This window comes from Eleutherodactylus coqui, chromosome 5, assembly GCF_035609145.1.
Source record: "Eleutherodactylus coqui strain aEleCoq1 chromosome 5, aEleCoq1.hap1, whole genome shotgun sequence".
Taxonomy (NCBI): domain Eukaryota; kingdom Metazoa; phylum Chordata; class Amphibia; order Anura; family Eleutherodactylidae; genus Eleutherodactylus; species Eleutherodactylus coqui.
The window spans coordinates 182,237,781-182,250,935 of record NC_089841.1 but is presented as its reverse complement, the minus strand read 5'-3'; the positions used below and the strand labels follow the sequence as shown (position 1 = coordinate 182,250,935).

The window sequence follows — 13,155 nt, the reverse complement described above, 5'->3', positions numbered from 1 at the left end:
CAAAAAGTACAGGTCTGACATTATACCAGGAGGTTGTAAGAAGTGGAGCAGCCGCTCATAGGATAGAGACCGGTGTTTTTTTACTCCATGCTACACAATACTATCTTTTGTTTTGCTTATTTTTTTCTGTTACAGGGGAGATTCAAAGAAAAAGCCTTATGTTTTGAACATGTACATTATACCTATTGCAATGTTAGGTGAAAGAAACCAATGTTTTCTTGTAAATTGAAGTGGTTCTTAGGTTGCAGTAGTTATATATGGCGCTTTGCAATAATGGCCATATCCAATATGGCGCTGGGGAATAATGGTGTAAAATGTCAAAACTGATGCAGTGCTTTGCTTACATGGAACTGTGATGATGCTGGAGTAATGAGTAGTAACTGGGAAGAATTGTTTTGAGAGAAACTAAGCTGCCACTGCCATCATCAGCTTGTTGTAATACAGGAACTATGCCTTTTCTGCTGGAGAAGACTCATTTTGTGTTGCTTTGGATATTATTGACATATTCGAGACTATGACTGATGGCCAAACCAGAAAATTTAGTTCCTTCCCAGTGTTGGCAATTAAGTTTGGTAAAAGTTTTGAAGAAGCCATTTATCTTGCATATTATTCCATGACTAGTGACTTTCCTGTAAGTCCCTGCACACCCCCCCCTCCCCCTCCATCCTGCCAAGTATCCTTCACTTTTTATAGATCTCTATGCATTCATGTCGTTTATACAGTAAGTACAGCATTCAGCCTCTATACTGGATACTTATGCAGTTCTATAAGAGACTGTATATATGAGCTACGAATACCATTGACATGACATCTTTAGTTTGGAGAAGAAACATGTACACGTACATCTAGGAATGTGCTCTACTATGATTATTTGGCTTGACAAAGATTAAGCACTACTATATAGTTGTTATATAGAACAATGTAATTGTTGTAAAGGCTATAATAAAAAGTTCATATTACTATGTAGCTCTGTACCATGTGTCAGGGCCATCTTTTCCAATTATAATCTACCAGTGTTTCTAATATAAATCAGATTCTGATTGCCTCACCTTGCTTTCCAGGAGATCCACATTCTGCCTCAGTTCATTCCTCGACTTCTCAGACTTGTTAAGTTTTGTGGACAAAGTAATGATTTCCTCCTATAGAACCCAAGCAAAAATTTGCATCCCATCATATGATAGCTAAAAACATGCATACAGTGTGAATAAGTAACAGTTAAATTGCCACTTTCTTGTAAATAGTCACATACCACTTTTTCCCGGAATTTGGACTCATCAACATGGACAGACAGTGAAGGTCGAATATGACACATCAGTTGCCACCACAACCAGTCTTGGATACAGTAGTATTTCCTGATGTTCTTTTGGATACACTTAAGGGCAACCATTTGAATCTAAAACGATTGAATGGAAAAAAGTAAGTAAACAATATGGAACTATAATAGATTTACTCACTTTCACCTTCTGATATGTGTTTTATGTTCTACGGTAAATAAAATATGGTTATATGAGATTTCCAAGTCATTGGATTTTTTTCTTTACATTTATTTACATTTTACACGGCGTCCCATCTTTTTTGGAATTGGGTTGTATAATAGAAACATTCTTATGTACAATAATCATAGATCTTACTATCTGTCTTAAAGTAATTTCAATTACAGCACTATATGAGCAAATTACCCAAGAATGAAATTACCTGTTACAGTCAGCATAATTGTATCAAGTAAAATTTTGCATTTTTGTTATGTGTACTTTTCCAAATGACAGTCAAGTTTTATTCAGACAACTGTGTACGAGTTGCACTTGAGTATCTCAATGTTTTTGGGGTGTGTCTGTATCCACAAACAGTGCCAGCCTCAGACTAGATGACACCGTGTGCCGAATGTTTTTTGGTGCCCCCCACATTATACGAAAAAACTGATAGACAGTCTTCTTGTATTCTGCTTGTGCAGAAATCAGGAAGACAGCAGAATACACACAACAGAACAGCTTGTAAATAAATGCTCTACCAGAACCAAGTTTATAACATAAATACAACACCAGAACCAACCACAGTACATAGATACAGGCCCAGAATCAAGCTCAGAGCATAAATAGAACACCAGAACAAAGCTCTTTACATAAATGCAACCTCAGAACCAAACTAATAAGATAAATACAGTAGCAGAGCTATGTTATTGTGTTCTGTGAATACAGATGGACTGCTTGGAGCATCAGAGGAAAGGAGAGACAGCAGGAGGATGGCAAATATCTGTCTGGGATGATTTAGCGAATCCTGCACTGAGCAGGGGGTTGGACCAGATGACCCTGGAGGTCCCTTCCAACTCTGCCATTCTATGATAATTCATGTATCACCAGAATATATTGTCATACATCTACCTCCACGAAGCTAAGGGGGGTGATCACCTCCAGTCTACAAATAGCTACGGTTGGCAATGCCCTCAAATGTACTTGCTCCTTTGCAATATGGGCAGTTTATTATATAATCATAGTCTCAGCTAATGTAAAAAGTATACGGAGCAGAGAACATAAAACTACCAATGTTTTTTCTTTAGCTTTTATACCGCAGTACAAAAATAGTGGCTGCAGGTGACTTAAAGACACATGATGAAAGGATATATTAGATGAATCCTTGCCTTTGTTTTCTTGAACTTTTGTCGACATAGGAAACCTCTGCATGCTGCTTGAAAAAGGATCATGTTTTGGGAAATCATCTTCTCCCGCTGTTTCTCTAGTCTGGATAGAACACCAGATTTCATGAACACCTACAGGGAATAATATATGGTCAGAGAAAGCTTCAAAAATAATCAATACTGCATCACACAGTGCCAACATGAGCATCTGGTAGTAGGATGTTTAACATCTTAGAGAACAGTGTCACAAAAAGTATACCGTACATAGAGATGATTAAAAATCAAATAAAACAACAAGCATCGACAAGGGGAAAATGTAAATATGGAAAAAGCAAAGATTGTATTTGAATGGGGAGGAATAATTGTCTGGGACTATGTTTAATAATATGGGTTGGATCCTTCGTTCTACTACAGGAAAACGTACATGATACGGCATGGAATGACTTATTTGAGAAAGGTCTTCTTGTCTTGGCCTCGTCCATGATCATATTCAAGAGCTCAATCACACAGTTACTAAATACAGTCATATAATCTTGCTCTTCTTTCTACTCACTGTTTTTGTATTACATATATAATGCCTCTATGAGAAAATATGGGGCCTCGTGGGGGTATCATACAGCATCCCTACAGGTCTTTAATATCAACAGGATCCATTCACTGTCGTTGTAGTGTGCATGAGCTCTAAAGCATGATAATGCCCCAAGTATAAAGCAAAATTCATAAAAAGTTGTTTGCCGAGTCTAGTGTTGAACTCTTCTGAAACCATAGATTCTCTAATGTTCAGGGTTGGGAGAGCATGTTAATATGAACATTACTAGTCACATGAAATCTAAAATAGACACATTTCTCCTTTTTATTTAAACTCCATTCCCATTTTCTGGACATAAATGTTCCCAGCAACAATAGACTGAGAATTAGTGGAGATGGAGTAAAGCCTCATTAAGGGTTTGATTGCTTCAATAATGACAGCATTAACTGTACAGCCCCAATGAGTTCTTCAATGCTGCTGCAAAATCACTGTTCGTATTAATGGATTTACCACTCTGCAATTGGTGCCTATGCCAAGTCCCTTACTTAACAGGCTTAGTAGCACAGAGACATTAAATGAAAAAAAAGTCTCAGGACAGGACGTACAAAGTAGAAAGGACAGAGATGGTCTATTATTATGGAAAATGAAATACTGGGATAAAGAAAGACCATCTTCACCTCAAAGTGAGTTAATTCTGATACTTTTTAACTCTAAACAAAGTGTGACTACTATCACTCATGAATGAAGTCTAAATATGGCCTTCGATTATTTCAGCTAGCCATTTAAACTACAGTCCAGTTTTAAAACCTTTCGACGGTTATAAAAACACATCAGTAAGGTCTGTTGGCTTTGACCCTGGTTATTGTTAGAATTTGCCACTTTTATGAGCACCATGCTATATTACCTCTCTAAAGAATACATTAGAGTCCAATGCAAGTCTATGAGAGAACTCAACATTTACTGCGTATTGAAGATCTTTGGAGATCCTTAGTGTATATTATCCATATATGATTGGTATAGTCCAACCACAGAGACCTCATCAATCATAAGAATAAATGGGTCACTGAGAATAGTAGCCTCTTTAACCTTTAGAGGCACGGTATAACACGAGCCTATGATATGTATATGATTTCGAACCCGTCCAAGGTACTGAGCTTTAACTGAGATGCAATAGCAGACAGCTATGCCTCATAACTACTAAATTGTCATCAGCTGCCAAGGAGCATGGGCTAAGAAGGATGATCTCATTTTCAATTTACAATGTTTTTACGTGACTGAGTAGAATTTAACTGTTAAACCTGAGGATGAATTTTGGACTGAGTGATTTCTCAATAAGAAGGTTGGGCTTCTAAGACTTTATGGCTCTTTCCACTAACAGGTCAACAAGTGACATACACAGAGATGCCATGCTCTCCATTATTTCGGTGTTCACATTAGGAAATACATAGGAACTTGCCTGGCTTCGACCCATCACAATGCTTTTTTTTTCCAGGTCTAGTAGCTGGAAGAGTTCTTCCACTGCCTGTAGAGATAGAAACACATTCAACATCAGTAAGAGCAACGCTTGTCCGTAATAACAGAGAAGAAATGGACCGCTATTTCTTTATTTTGAATTTTCTATATATATAGTAGCCTCATATTAAAAGGCATGCCTCATTACATATTAATGATTTACTTACTTGCATAGTAACTCAGGATGAATCCTCAGGGAACCGTTAGGTTTTATGTAAATTAGAAGTGATAATTATACAATTTTAAAAAGGGTTTCTAAAACATGTAACATACTTTTTGTTTCACTTCTATGCCTTTTTCAAGATCTTTGTTTTGTGTCAGTGAATGTCTCTATTTCACATTATGTCCAGAGGATGACAACTCATGCAGATGTAAAACATCTAGAGATGAGCGAACGTACTCGTCCGAGCTTGATGCTCGTTCGAGTATTAGCGTGTTCGAGATGCTCGTTATTCGAAACGAGCACCATGCGATGTTGGAGTTACTTTCACTTTCATCTCTGAGACGTTAGCGCGCTTTTCTGGCCAATAGAAAGCCAGGGAAGGCATTACAACTTCCCCCTGCGACGTTCAAGCCCTATACCACCCCCCTGCAGTGAGTGGCTGGCGAGATCAGGTGTCACCCGAGTATATAAATCGGCCCCTCCCGCGGCTCGCCCCAGATGCGTTCTGACAGAGATCAGGGAAAGTGCTGTCTTGCTGGAGTTGCTATAGGGAGAGTGTTAGGAGTATTTTAGGCTTCAAGAACCCCAACGGTCCTTCTTAGGGCCACATCTAACCGTGTGCAGTACTGTGGAGGCTGCTTTTTGTAGTGTTGCACTTTTTTTTTTTTTTTTGTATATCGCCCGTGCAGAGCATTGCGTCCTGCAGTAATTATACATAGTCCAGGGCCAGTAGTGGTGAGGCAGGGACAGAAGCTATATACAGTGTATATAGGCAGTGGGCCTTTCCAAAAACATTTGGGAAAAAAAATCTATTTGGGCTGCCTGTGACCGTCCTCAGTGTACTGGGTCTCTGCTGGGGGTAGTTGTCCTAATTGTTACGCAGCCAGCTAAGTGTTACAGCAGGCTTGCGCAAAATTCTTTCCTGGCTCTGTGTTGGCTGTTACATCACCGCTGTATTCCTGTCCACAGGGCAACAGTCTGCAGTAATTTTACATAGTCCAGGACCAGTAGTGGTGACGCAGGGACAGAAGCTATATGAAGTGTATATAGGCAGTGGGCCTTTCCAAAAACATTTGGGGAAAAAAATCTATTTGGGCTGCCTGTGACCGTCCTTAGTGTACTGGGTCTGTGCTGGGGGTTGTTGTCCTAATTCATACGCAGCCAGCTAAGTGTTACAGCAGGCTTGCGCAAAATTATTTCCTGGCTCTGTGTTGGCTGTTACATCACCGCTATATTCCTGTCCACAGTGCAACAGTCTGCAGTAATTTTACATAGTCCAGGGCCAGTAGTGGTGAGGCAGGGACAGAAGCTATATACAGTGTATATAGGCAGTGGGCCTTTCCAAAAACATTTGGGAAAAAAAATCTATTTGGGCTGCCTGTGACCATCCTCAGTGTACTGGGTCTCTGCTGGGGGTAGTTGTCCTAATTGTTACGCAGCCAGCTAAGTGTTACAGCAGGCTTGCGCAAAATTCTTTCCTGGCTCTGCTGTGCGTTCCGTAAGCGAAGTCAGCCTCCAACCACAGGCCAATAAGTGGCACATTTAATTACAGCGTTCTGTTTCTGCACTATTGGTAATACAGCATGCTGAGGGGTAGGGGTAGGCCTAGAGGACGTGGACGCGGGCGAGGACGCGGAGGCCCAAGTCAGGGTGTGGGCACAGGCCGAGCCAGTGCGGTGGCCAGGGGTAGAGGCAGGGCCAGACCGAATAATCCACCAACTGTTTCCCAAAGCGCCCCCTCGCGCCATGCCACCCTGCAGAGGCCAAGTTGCTCTACGGTGTGGCAGTTTTTCACAGTAGAGCAAAATGTGATTGTTCTCAGCAAGAGAAACGACGTAATCTTGTAGATATGATACCTTTTAATGGCTAACAAAAATACATGATGTAATAATAGCGAGCTTTCGTACCAACGCAGGGTACTTCTTCCGGCTTAAATGGATTGGATCTGAAGAGGCATGCATATTTATACACACTTATAACATACATACTTATGAAAAGGCGCAGATATGGATGTGATTGGTTCGCACTTAAAAGGAATTCTGCAAACCAGAAAACAAACTTTTTTTGTCTAGGCACTGATAGCGGAGTGAAAGTTTTATGGTCTCTAAATTACTGTTGGAGGGGGGGAAAAAGTCAACAGGCTCGAATTGTTATAAGAGATACACAAACATTTTTAGCTAAATACTGATAAGGGAGTGAAAGTTTATGGTCCCTGAATTACTGTTGATGGGGGTCTTATCTGTGCAATCAAGTCTCACACTTCCCATTCACGCATAAATCCTGGGGAATAATTAACCCAGTATTCAGCGTGTCAAAGGTGGTTATCAATTTATATTCCCAAATTCTTCTGTGGTTTTGTGACTTGAAATCACCCTTCAATATCAAAACTCTCATATCTCCTATGTCATGTCCATGGTTAGAGAAGTGCTCGGCCACAGGTAATTCTCTTCCTCTGTGTTCAATCGTGTGGCGATGAGATCTCATCCTGGCTTTGAGTTTCTGTCCTGTTTCTCCAACATAAAGACCCCCAACAGGACATTTACTGCACATGATCAGGTACACAACATTGGACGAGGAACATGTGAATGTCCCCTGGATCTTATAGTCCTGCTGTGTGTTGGGGATCCGTATCCTGTCCGCAGTCAGTACATGTGAGCAGGTCTTACAGCTCCTTACATTACAGGGATAAGTTCCTTTTTGTGTGTCAGAGGGTAATGCACTCCTGATTATAAAGTTCCTCAAGTTAGGAGGTTGCCTGTAACACAGAAGCGGAGGGTCCGGGAATATGGTTTTCAGACGGTCATCCTTGTGCAGGGTATGGTGGAGTTTTCTTGCGGTTTTCCTTAATACCTCTAGTTGCGGATTGTAGGTCACTACTAGAGGCACACGATTGTTTCTTTCCTTCTCCTTGTATTGGAGTAGTTGACTTCTGGGTATCCTGGTGGCTCTGGTGATTTGGTCATCAATTGAGGTGGGATGGTAGCCCTGGTTTATAAATGTCCTTTTAAGATGGTACAAATGTTCCTCTCTGTCTGTTGGGTTGGAGCAGATCCGGTTGTATCTGATGGCCTGGCTGTAGACAATGGACTTTTTGATGTGTTTAGGATGGAAACTGTCCCATCTGAGGTATGTGGGCCGATCAATCGGTTTTCGGTACAGGGATGTCTGTATTGAGTTATTTGAAATCTTTATGGTGGTGTCCAAAAAGTTGATTTCTGTATGCGAGTAGTTTAATGTCAGGTTTATGGTGGGGTGGAATGCATTGAATCTTTCATGGAATTTTATTAATTCTTGTTCGGTGTTGGTCCAGATGATCATGATGTCATCAATGTAGCGGAAGTAGGCCAATGGTTTGCTGGGGCAAGAGGCCAGAAAGTCACTCTCCAGTTTTGCCATAAAAAGGTTGGCATATTGCGGTGCCATTTTACTGCCCATGGCAGTCCCTGTGAGTTGCAGGAATTTCTCTTTGCCAAAGGAGAAATAATTGTGTGTGAGAATGAATCTTGTGAGTTGTAGCACTGTATCAGAGGCGACCCCATTGGCCTCAAGGTGCGCCTGGCAGGCAGTCAGTCCATCCTCGTGTGGGATGTTGGAATATAAGGATTCCACATCCATAGTGGCCAGGATGGTGCCATTGGGGAGGGGACCTACGGTTGACAGTTTGTTCAGTAGGTCCGTGGTGTCTTGCAGGTAGCTGGTTGTGTTTCTCACCAGTGGTTTGAGGATGCCTTCCACCCATCCTGAGATTCCTTCAGTGAGGGTTCCCACACCTGAGATAATCGGTCTTCCTGGGTTGCCAGCTTTGTGTAGTTTTGGAAGCATGTAAAATGTCCCCACCTTGGGGTTCTCCGGTATCAAGTCCAGAAGTTTTGTGGAGCCCACAGACAGGCTTCTAATGACCCTTCTCAATTCCCTCACATATTTCTGAGTCGGGTCTTGATTCAGTTTAGTGTAGTATCTGGTGTCCGTCAGCTGTCTGTTTGCTTCCTTTTTGTAGTCCGATGTGTTCATGAGGACTATAGCACCACCCTTATCTGCAGGCTTAATTGTGATTTCCTTGTTGCTCTTAAGTGCATGGATGGCCCTTCTTTCCTGCATATTGATATTAAATGTTTCACTTCCATGCTTGTCCAGTATAGTGGATTGCACTGCATGCCTAAAGGAGTCTATGTATTTGTCCAAAGTGCGACTCCAGCCAGGAGGGGGCGTCCAATCAGACTTCTTTTTGGCCCCAAGTTTATCCTGTGTTTGTGTGCTTGAAAGGCCTGTGTCCTCTTTATCATGAAAGAATTCTTTCAGTCTTAGTCTTCTGAAATATTCCTCCATGTCACTACAAAGTTCTGTTTTGTCAAGTGTTTTAGTGGGACAGAATGAAAGTCCCCTGGAGAGGACACTGAGCTCCACCTTACTGGGGTTGTGAGATGACAGATTGATAACACAGCTGACTTTACCTTTGTCCGTGTCCCGTTGGGGGTTCTGTTCCCTCCTGCCAGACTCGGGGTGCTCCTGATCCGTGTTTGGGCACAGACCTGCTCTGAGTCGAAGTCTCTGGAGTTTCTTTTCCTTGTTCTGTATAAGGCAGCATCGTAGTGTTGTATAAAAGTGTTGCATTTCCAGGTTCACATCCTCTGTAAGTGTATTTCTTAAAGTTTGTATGTCCACAAGGGCCCTATTCTTGTTGCTGTAGAAGACGTGGATAAGGTGATTCCGCAGTCTCTCAGAAGTCCTGTAGCAAAGACGTTGTGCATAACGAGTGTTGTAAGTGTGCAGAGTTGGGTTCTTTAGGCAGAGGCCTTTGGGAATTAGATGTTCCTTCTTGCATCTGGCTAGAAAGAAAATGTCGCTGTCCAGTTGTGCCAACTTCTTCAGAAGATGTTTCAGTTCCATTTTTGTACGGTACATTCTGGTATCCTCCATTAGGTATAATGAAAACAAAGATCTGGTACCGTGTTAGCCAGTAGAGCAAAATGTGATTGTTCTCAGCAAGAGAAACGACGTAATCTTGTAGATATGATACCTTTTAATGGCTAACAAAAATACATGATGTAATAATAGCGAGCTTTCGTACCAACGCAGGGTACTTCTTCCGGCTTAAATGGATTGGATCTGAAGAGGCATGCATATTTATACACACTTATAACATACATACTTATGAAAAGGCGCAGATATGGATGTGATTGGTTCGCACTTAAAAGGAATTCTGCAAACCAGAAAACAAACTTTTTTTGTCTAGGCACTGATAGCGGAGTGAAAGTTTTATGGTCTCTAAATTACTGTTGGAGGGGGGGAAAAGGTCAACAGGCTCGAATTGTTATAAGAGATACACAAACATTTTTAGCTAAATACTGATAAGGGAGTGAAAGTTTATGGTCCCTGAATTACTGTTGATGGGGGTCTTATCTGTGCAATCAAGTCTCACACTTCCCATTCACGCATAAATCCTGGGGAATAATTTAACCCAGTATTCAGCGTGTCAAAGGTTGTTATCAATTTATATTCCCAAATTCTTCTGTGGTTTTGTGACTTGAAACCACCCTTCAATATCAAAACTCTCATATCTCCTATGTCATGTCCATGGTTAGAGAAGTGCTCGGCCACAGGCAATTCTCTTCTTCTGTGTTCAATCGTGTGGCGATGAGATCTCATCCTGGCTTTGAGTTTCTGTCCTGTTTCTCCAACATAAAGACCCCCAACAGGACATTTACTGCACATGATCAGGTACACAACATTGGACGAGGAACATGTGAATGTCCCCTGGATCTTATAGTCCTGCTGTGTGTTGGGGATCCGTATCCTGTCCGCAGTCAGTACATGTGAGCAGGTCTTACAGCTCCTTACATTACAGGGATAAGTTCCTTTTTGTGTGTCAGAGGGTAATGCACTCCTGATTATAAAGTTCCTCAAGTTAGGAGGTTGCCTGTAACACAGAAGCGGAGGGTCCGGGAATATGGTTTTCAGACGGTCATCCTTGTGCAGGGTATGGTGGAGTTTTCTTGCGGTTTTCCTTAGTACCTCTAGTTGCGGATTGTAGGTCACTACTAGAGGCACACGATTGTTTCTTTCCTTCTCCTTGTATTGGAGTAGTTGACTTCTGGGTATCCTGGTGGCTCTGGTGATTTGGTCATCAATTGAGGTGGGATGGTAGCCCTGGTTTATAAATGTCCTTTTAAGATGGTACAAATGTTCCTCTCTGTCTGTTGGGTTGGAGCAGATCCGGTTGTATCTGATGGCCTGGCTGTAGACAATGGACTTTTTGATGTGTTTAGGATGGAAACTGTCCCATCTGAGGTATGTGGGCCGATCAATCGGTTTTCGGTACAGGGATGTCTGTATTGAGTTATTTGAAATCTTTATGGTGGTGTCCAAAAAGTTGATTTCTGTATGCGAGTAGTTTAATGTCAGGTTTATGGTGGGGTGGAATGCATTGAATCTTTCATGGAATTTTATTAGTTCTTGTTCGGTGTTGGTCCAGATGATCATGATGTCATCAATGTAGCGGAAGTAGGCCAATGGTTTGCTGGGGCAAGAGGCCAGAAAGTCACTCTCCAGTTTTGCCATAAAAAGGTTGGCATATTGTGGTGCCATTTTACTGCCCATGGCAGTCCCTGTGAGTTGCAGGAATTTCTCTTTGCCAAAGGAGAAATAATTGTGTGTGAGAATGAATCTTGTGAGTTGTAGCACTGTATCAGAGGCGACCCCATTGGCCTCAAGGTGCGCCTGGCAGGCAGTCAGTCCATCCTCGTGTGGGATGTTGGAATATAAGGATTCCACATCCATAGTGGCCAGGATGGTGCCATTGGGGAGGGGACCTACGGTTGACAGTTTGTTCAGTAGGTCCGTGGTGTCTTGCAGGTAGCTGGTTGTGTTTCTCACCAGTGGTTTGAGGATGCCTTCCACCCATCCTGAGATTCCTTCAGTGAGGGTTCCCACACCTGAGATAATCGGTCTTCCTGGGTTGCCAGCTTTGTGTAGTTTTGGAAGCATGTAGAATGTCCCCACCTTGGGGTTCTCCGGTATCAAGTCCAGAAGTTTTGTGGAGCCCACAGACAGGCTTCTAATGACCCTTCTCAATTCCCTCACATATTTCTGAGTCGGGTCTTGATTCAGTTTAGTGTAGTATCTGGTGTCCGTCAGCTGTCTGTTTGCTTCCTTTTTGTAGTCCGATGTGTTCATGAGGACTATAGCACCACCCTTATCTGCAGGCTTAATTGTGATTTCCTTGTTGCCCTTAAGTGCATGGATGGCCCTTCTTTCCTGCATATTGATATTAAATGTTTCACTTCCATGCTTGTCCAGTATAGTGGATTGCACTGCATGCCTAAAGGAGTCTATGTATTTGTCCAAAGTGCGACTCCGGCCAGGAGGGGGCGTCCAATCAGACTTCTTTTTGGCCCCAAGTTTATCCTGTGTTTGTGTGCTTGAAAGGCCTGTGTCCTCTTTATCATGAAAGAATTCTTTCAGTCTTAGTCTTCTGAAATATTCCTCCATGTCACTACAAAGTTCTGTTTTGTCAAGTGTTTTAGTGGGACAGAATGAAAGTCCCCTCGAGAGGACACTGAGCTCCACCTTACTGGGGTTGTGAGATGACAGATTGATAACACAGCTGACTTTACCTTTGTCCGTGTCCCGTTGGGGGTTCTGTTCCCTCCTGCCAGACTCGGGGTGCTCCTGATCCGTGTTTGGGCACAGACCTGCTCTGAGTCGAAGTCTCTGGAGTTTCTTTTCCTTGTTCTGTATAAGGCAGCATCGTAGTGTTGTATAAAAGTGTTGCATTTCCAGGTTCACATCCTCTGTAAGTGTATTTCTTAAAGTTTGTATGTCCACAAGGGCCCTATTCTTGTTGCTGTAGAAGACGTGGATAAGGTGATTCCGCAGTCTCTCAGAAGTCCTGTAGCAAAGACGTTGTGCATAACGAGTGTTGTAAGTGTGCAGAGTTGGGTTCTTTAGGCAGAGGCCTTTGGGAATTAGATGTTCCTTCTTGCATCTGGCTAGAAAGAAAATGTCGCTGTCCAGTTGTGCCAACTTCTTCAGAAGATGTTTCAGTTCCATTTTTGTACGGTACATTCTGGTATCCTCCATTAGGTATAATGAAAACAAAGATCTGGTACCGTGTTAGCCAGTAGAGCAAAATGTGATTGTTCTCAGCAAGAGAAACGACGTAATCTTGTAGATATGATACCTTTTAATGGCTAACAAAAATACATGATGTAATAATAGCGAGCTTTCGTACCAACGCAGGGTACTTCTTCCGGCTTAAATGGATTGGATCTGAAGAGGCATGCATATTTATACACACTTATAACATACATACTTATGAAA

At 42.1% G+C, this 13,155-nt stretch overlaps 1 protein-coding gene across 1 annotated transcript in view; it reads right to left on the bottom strand.

Moving 5' to 3' along the window:
* The window catches only part of MYO18B (myosin XVIIIB), a 529,330-nt gene that overhangs the window by 260,029 nt on the left and 256,146 nt on the right, over window positions 1-13,155 (bottom strand). The window contains exons 23-26 of the mRNA XM_066603908.1: window positions 4,618-4,683; window positions 2,636-2,764; window positions 1,250-1,393; window positions 1,050-1,139 (exon numbers count right to left, since the gene is read on the bottom strand). Coding sequence (XP_066460005.1) covers window positions 1,050-1,139; window positions 1,250-1,393; window positions 2,636-2,764; window positions 4,618-4,683 — 429 coding nt within the window. The remainder of the gene's footprint in view (window positions 1-1,049; window positions 1,140-1,249; window positions 1,394-2,635; window positions 2,765-4,617; window positions 4,684-13,155) is intronic.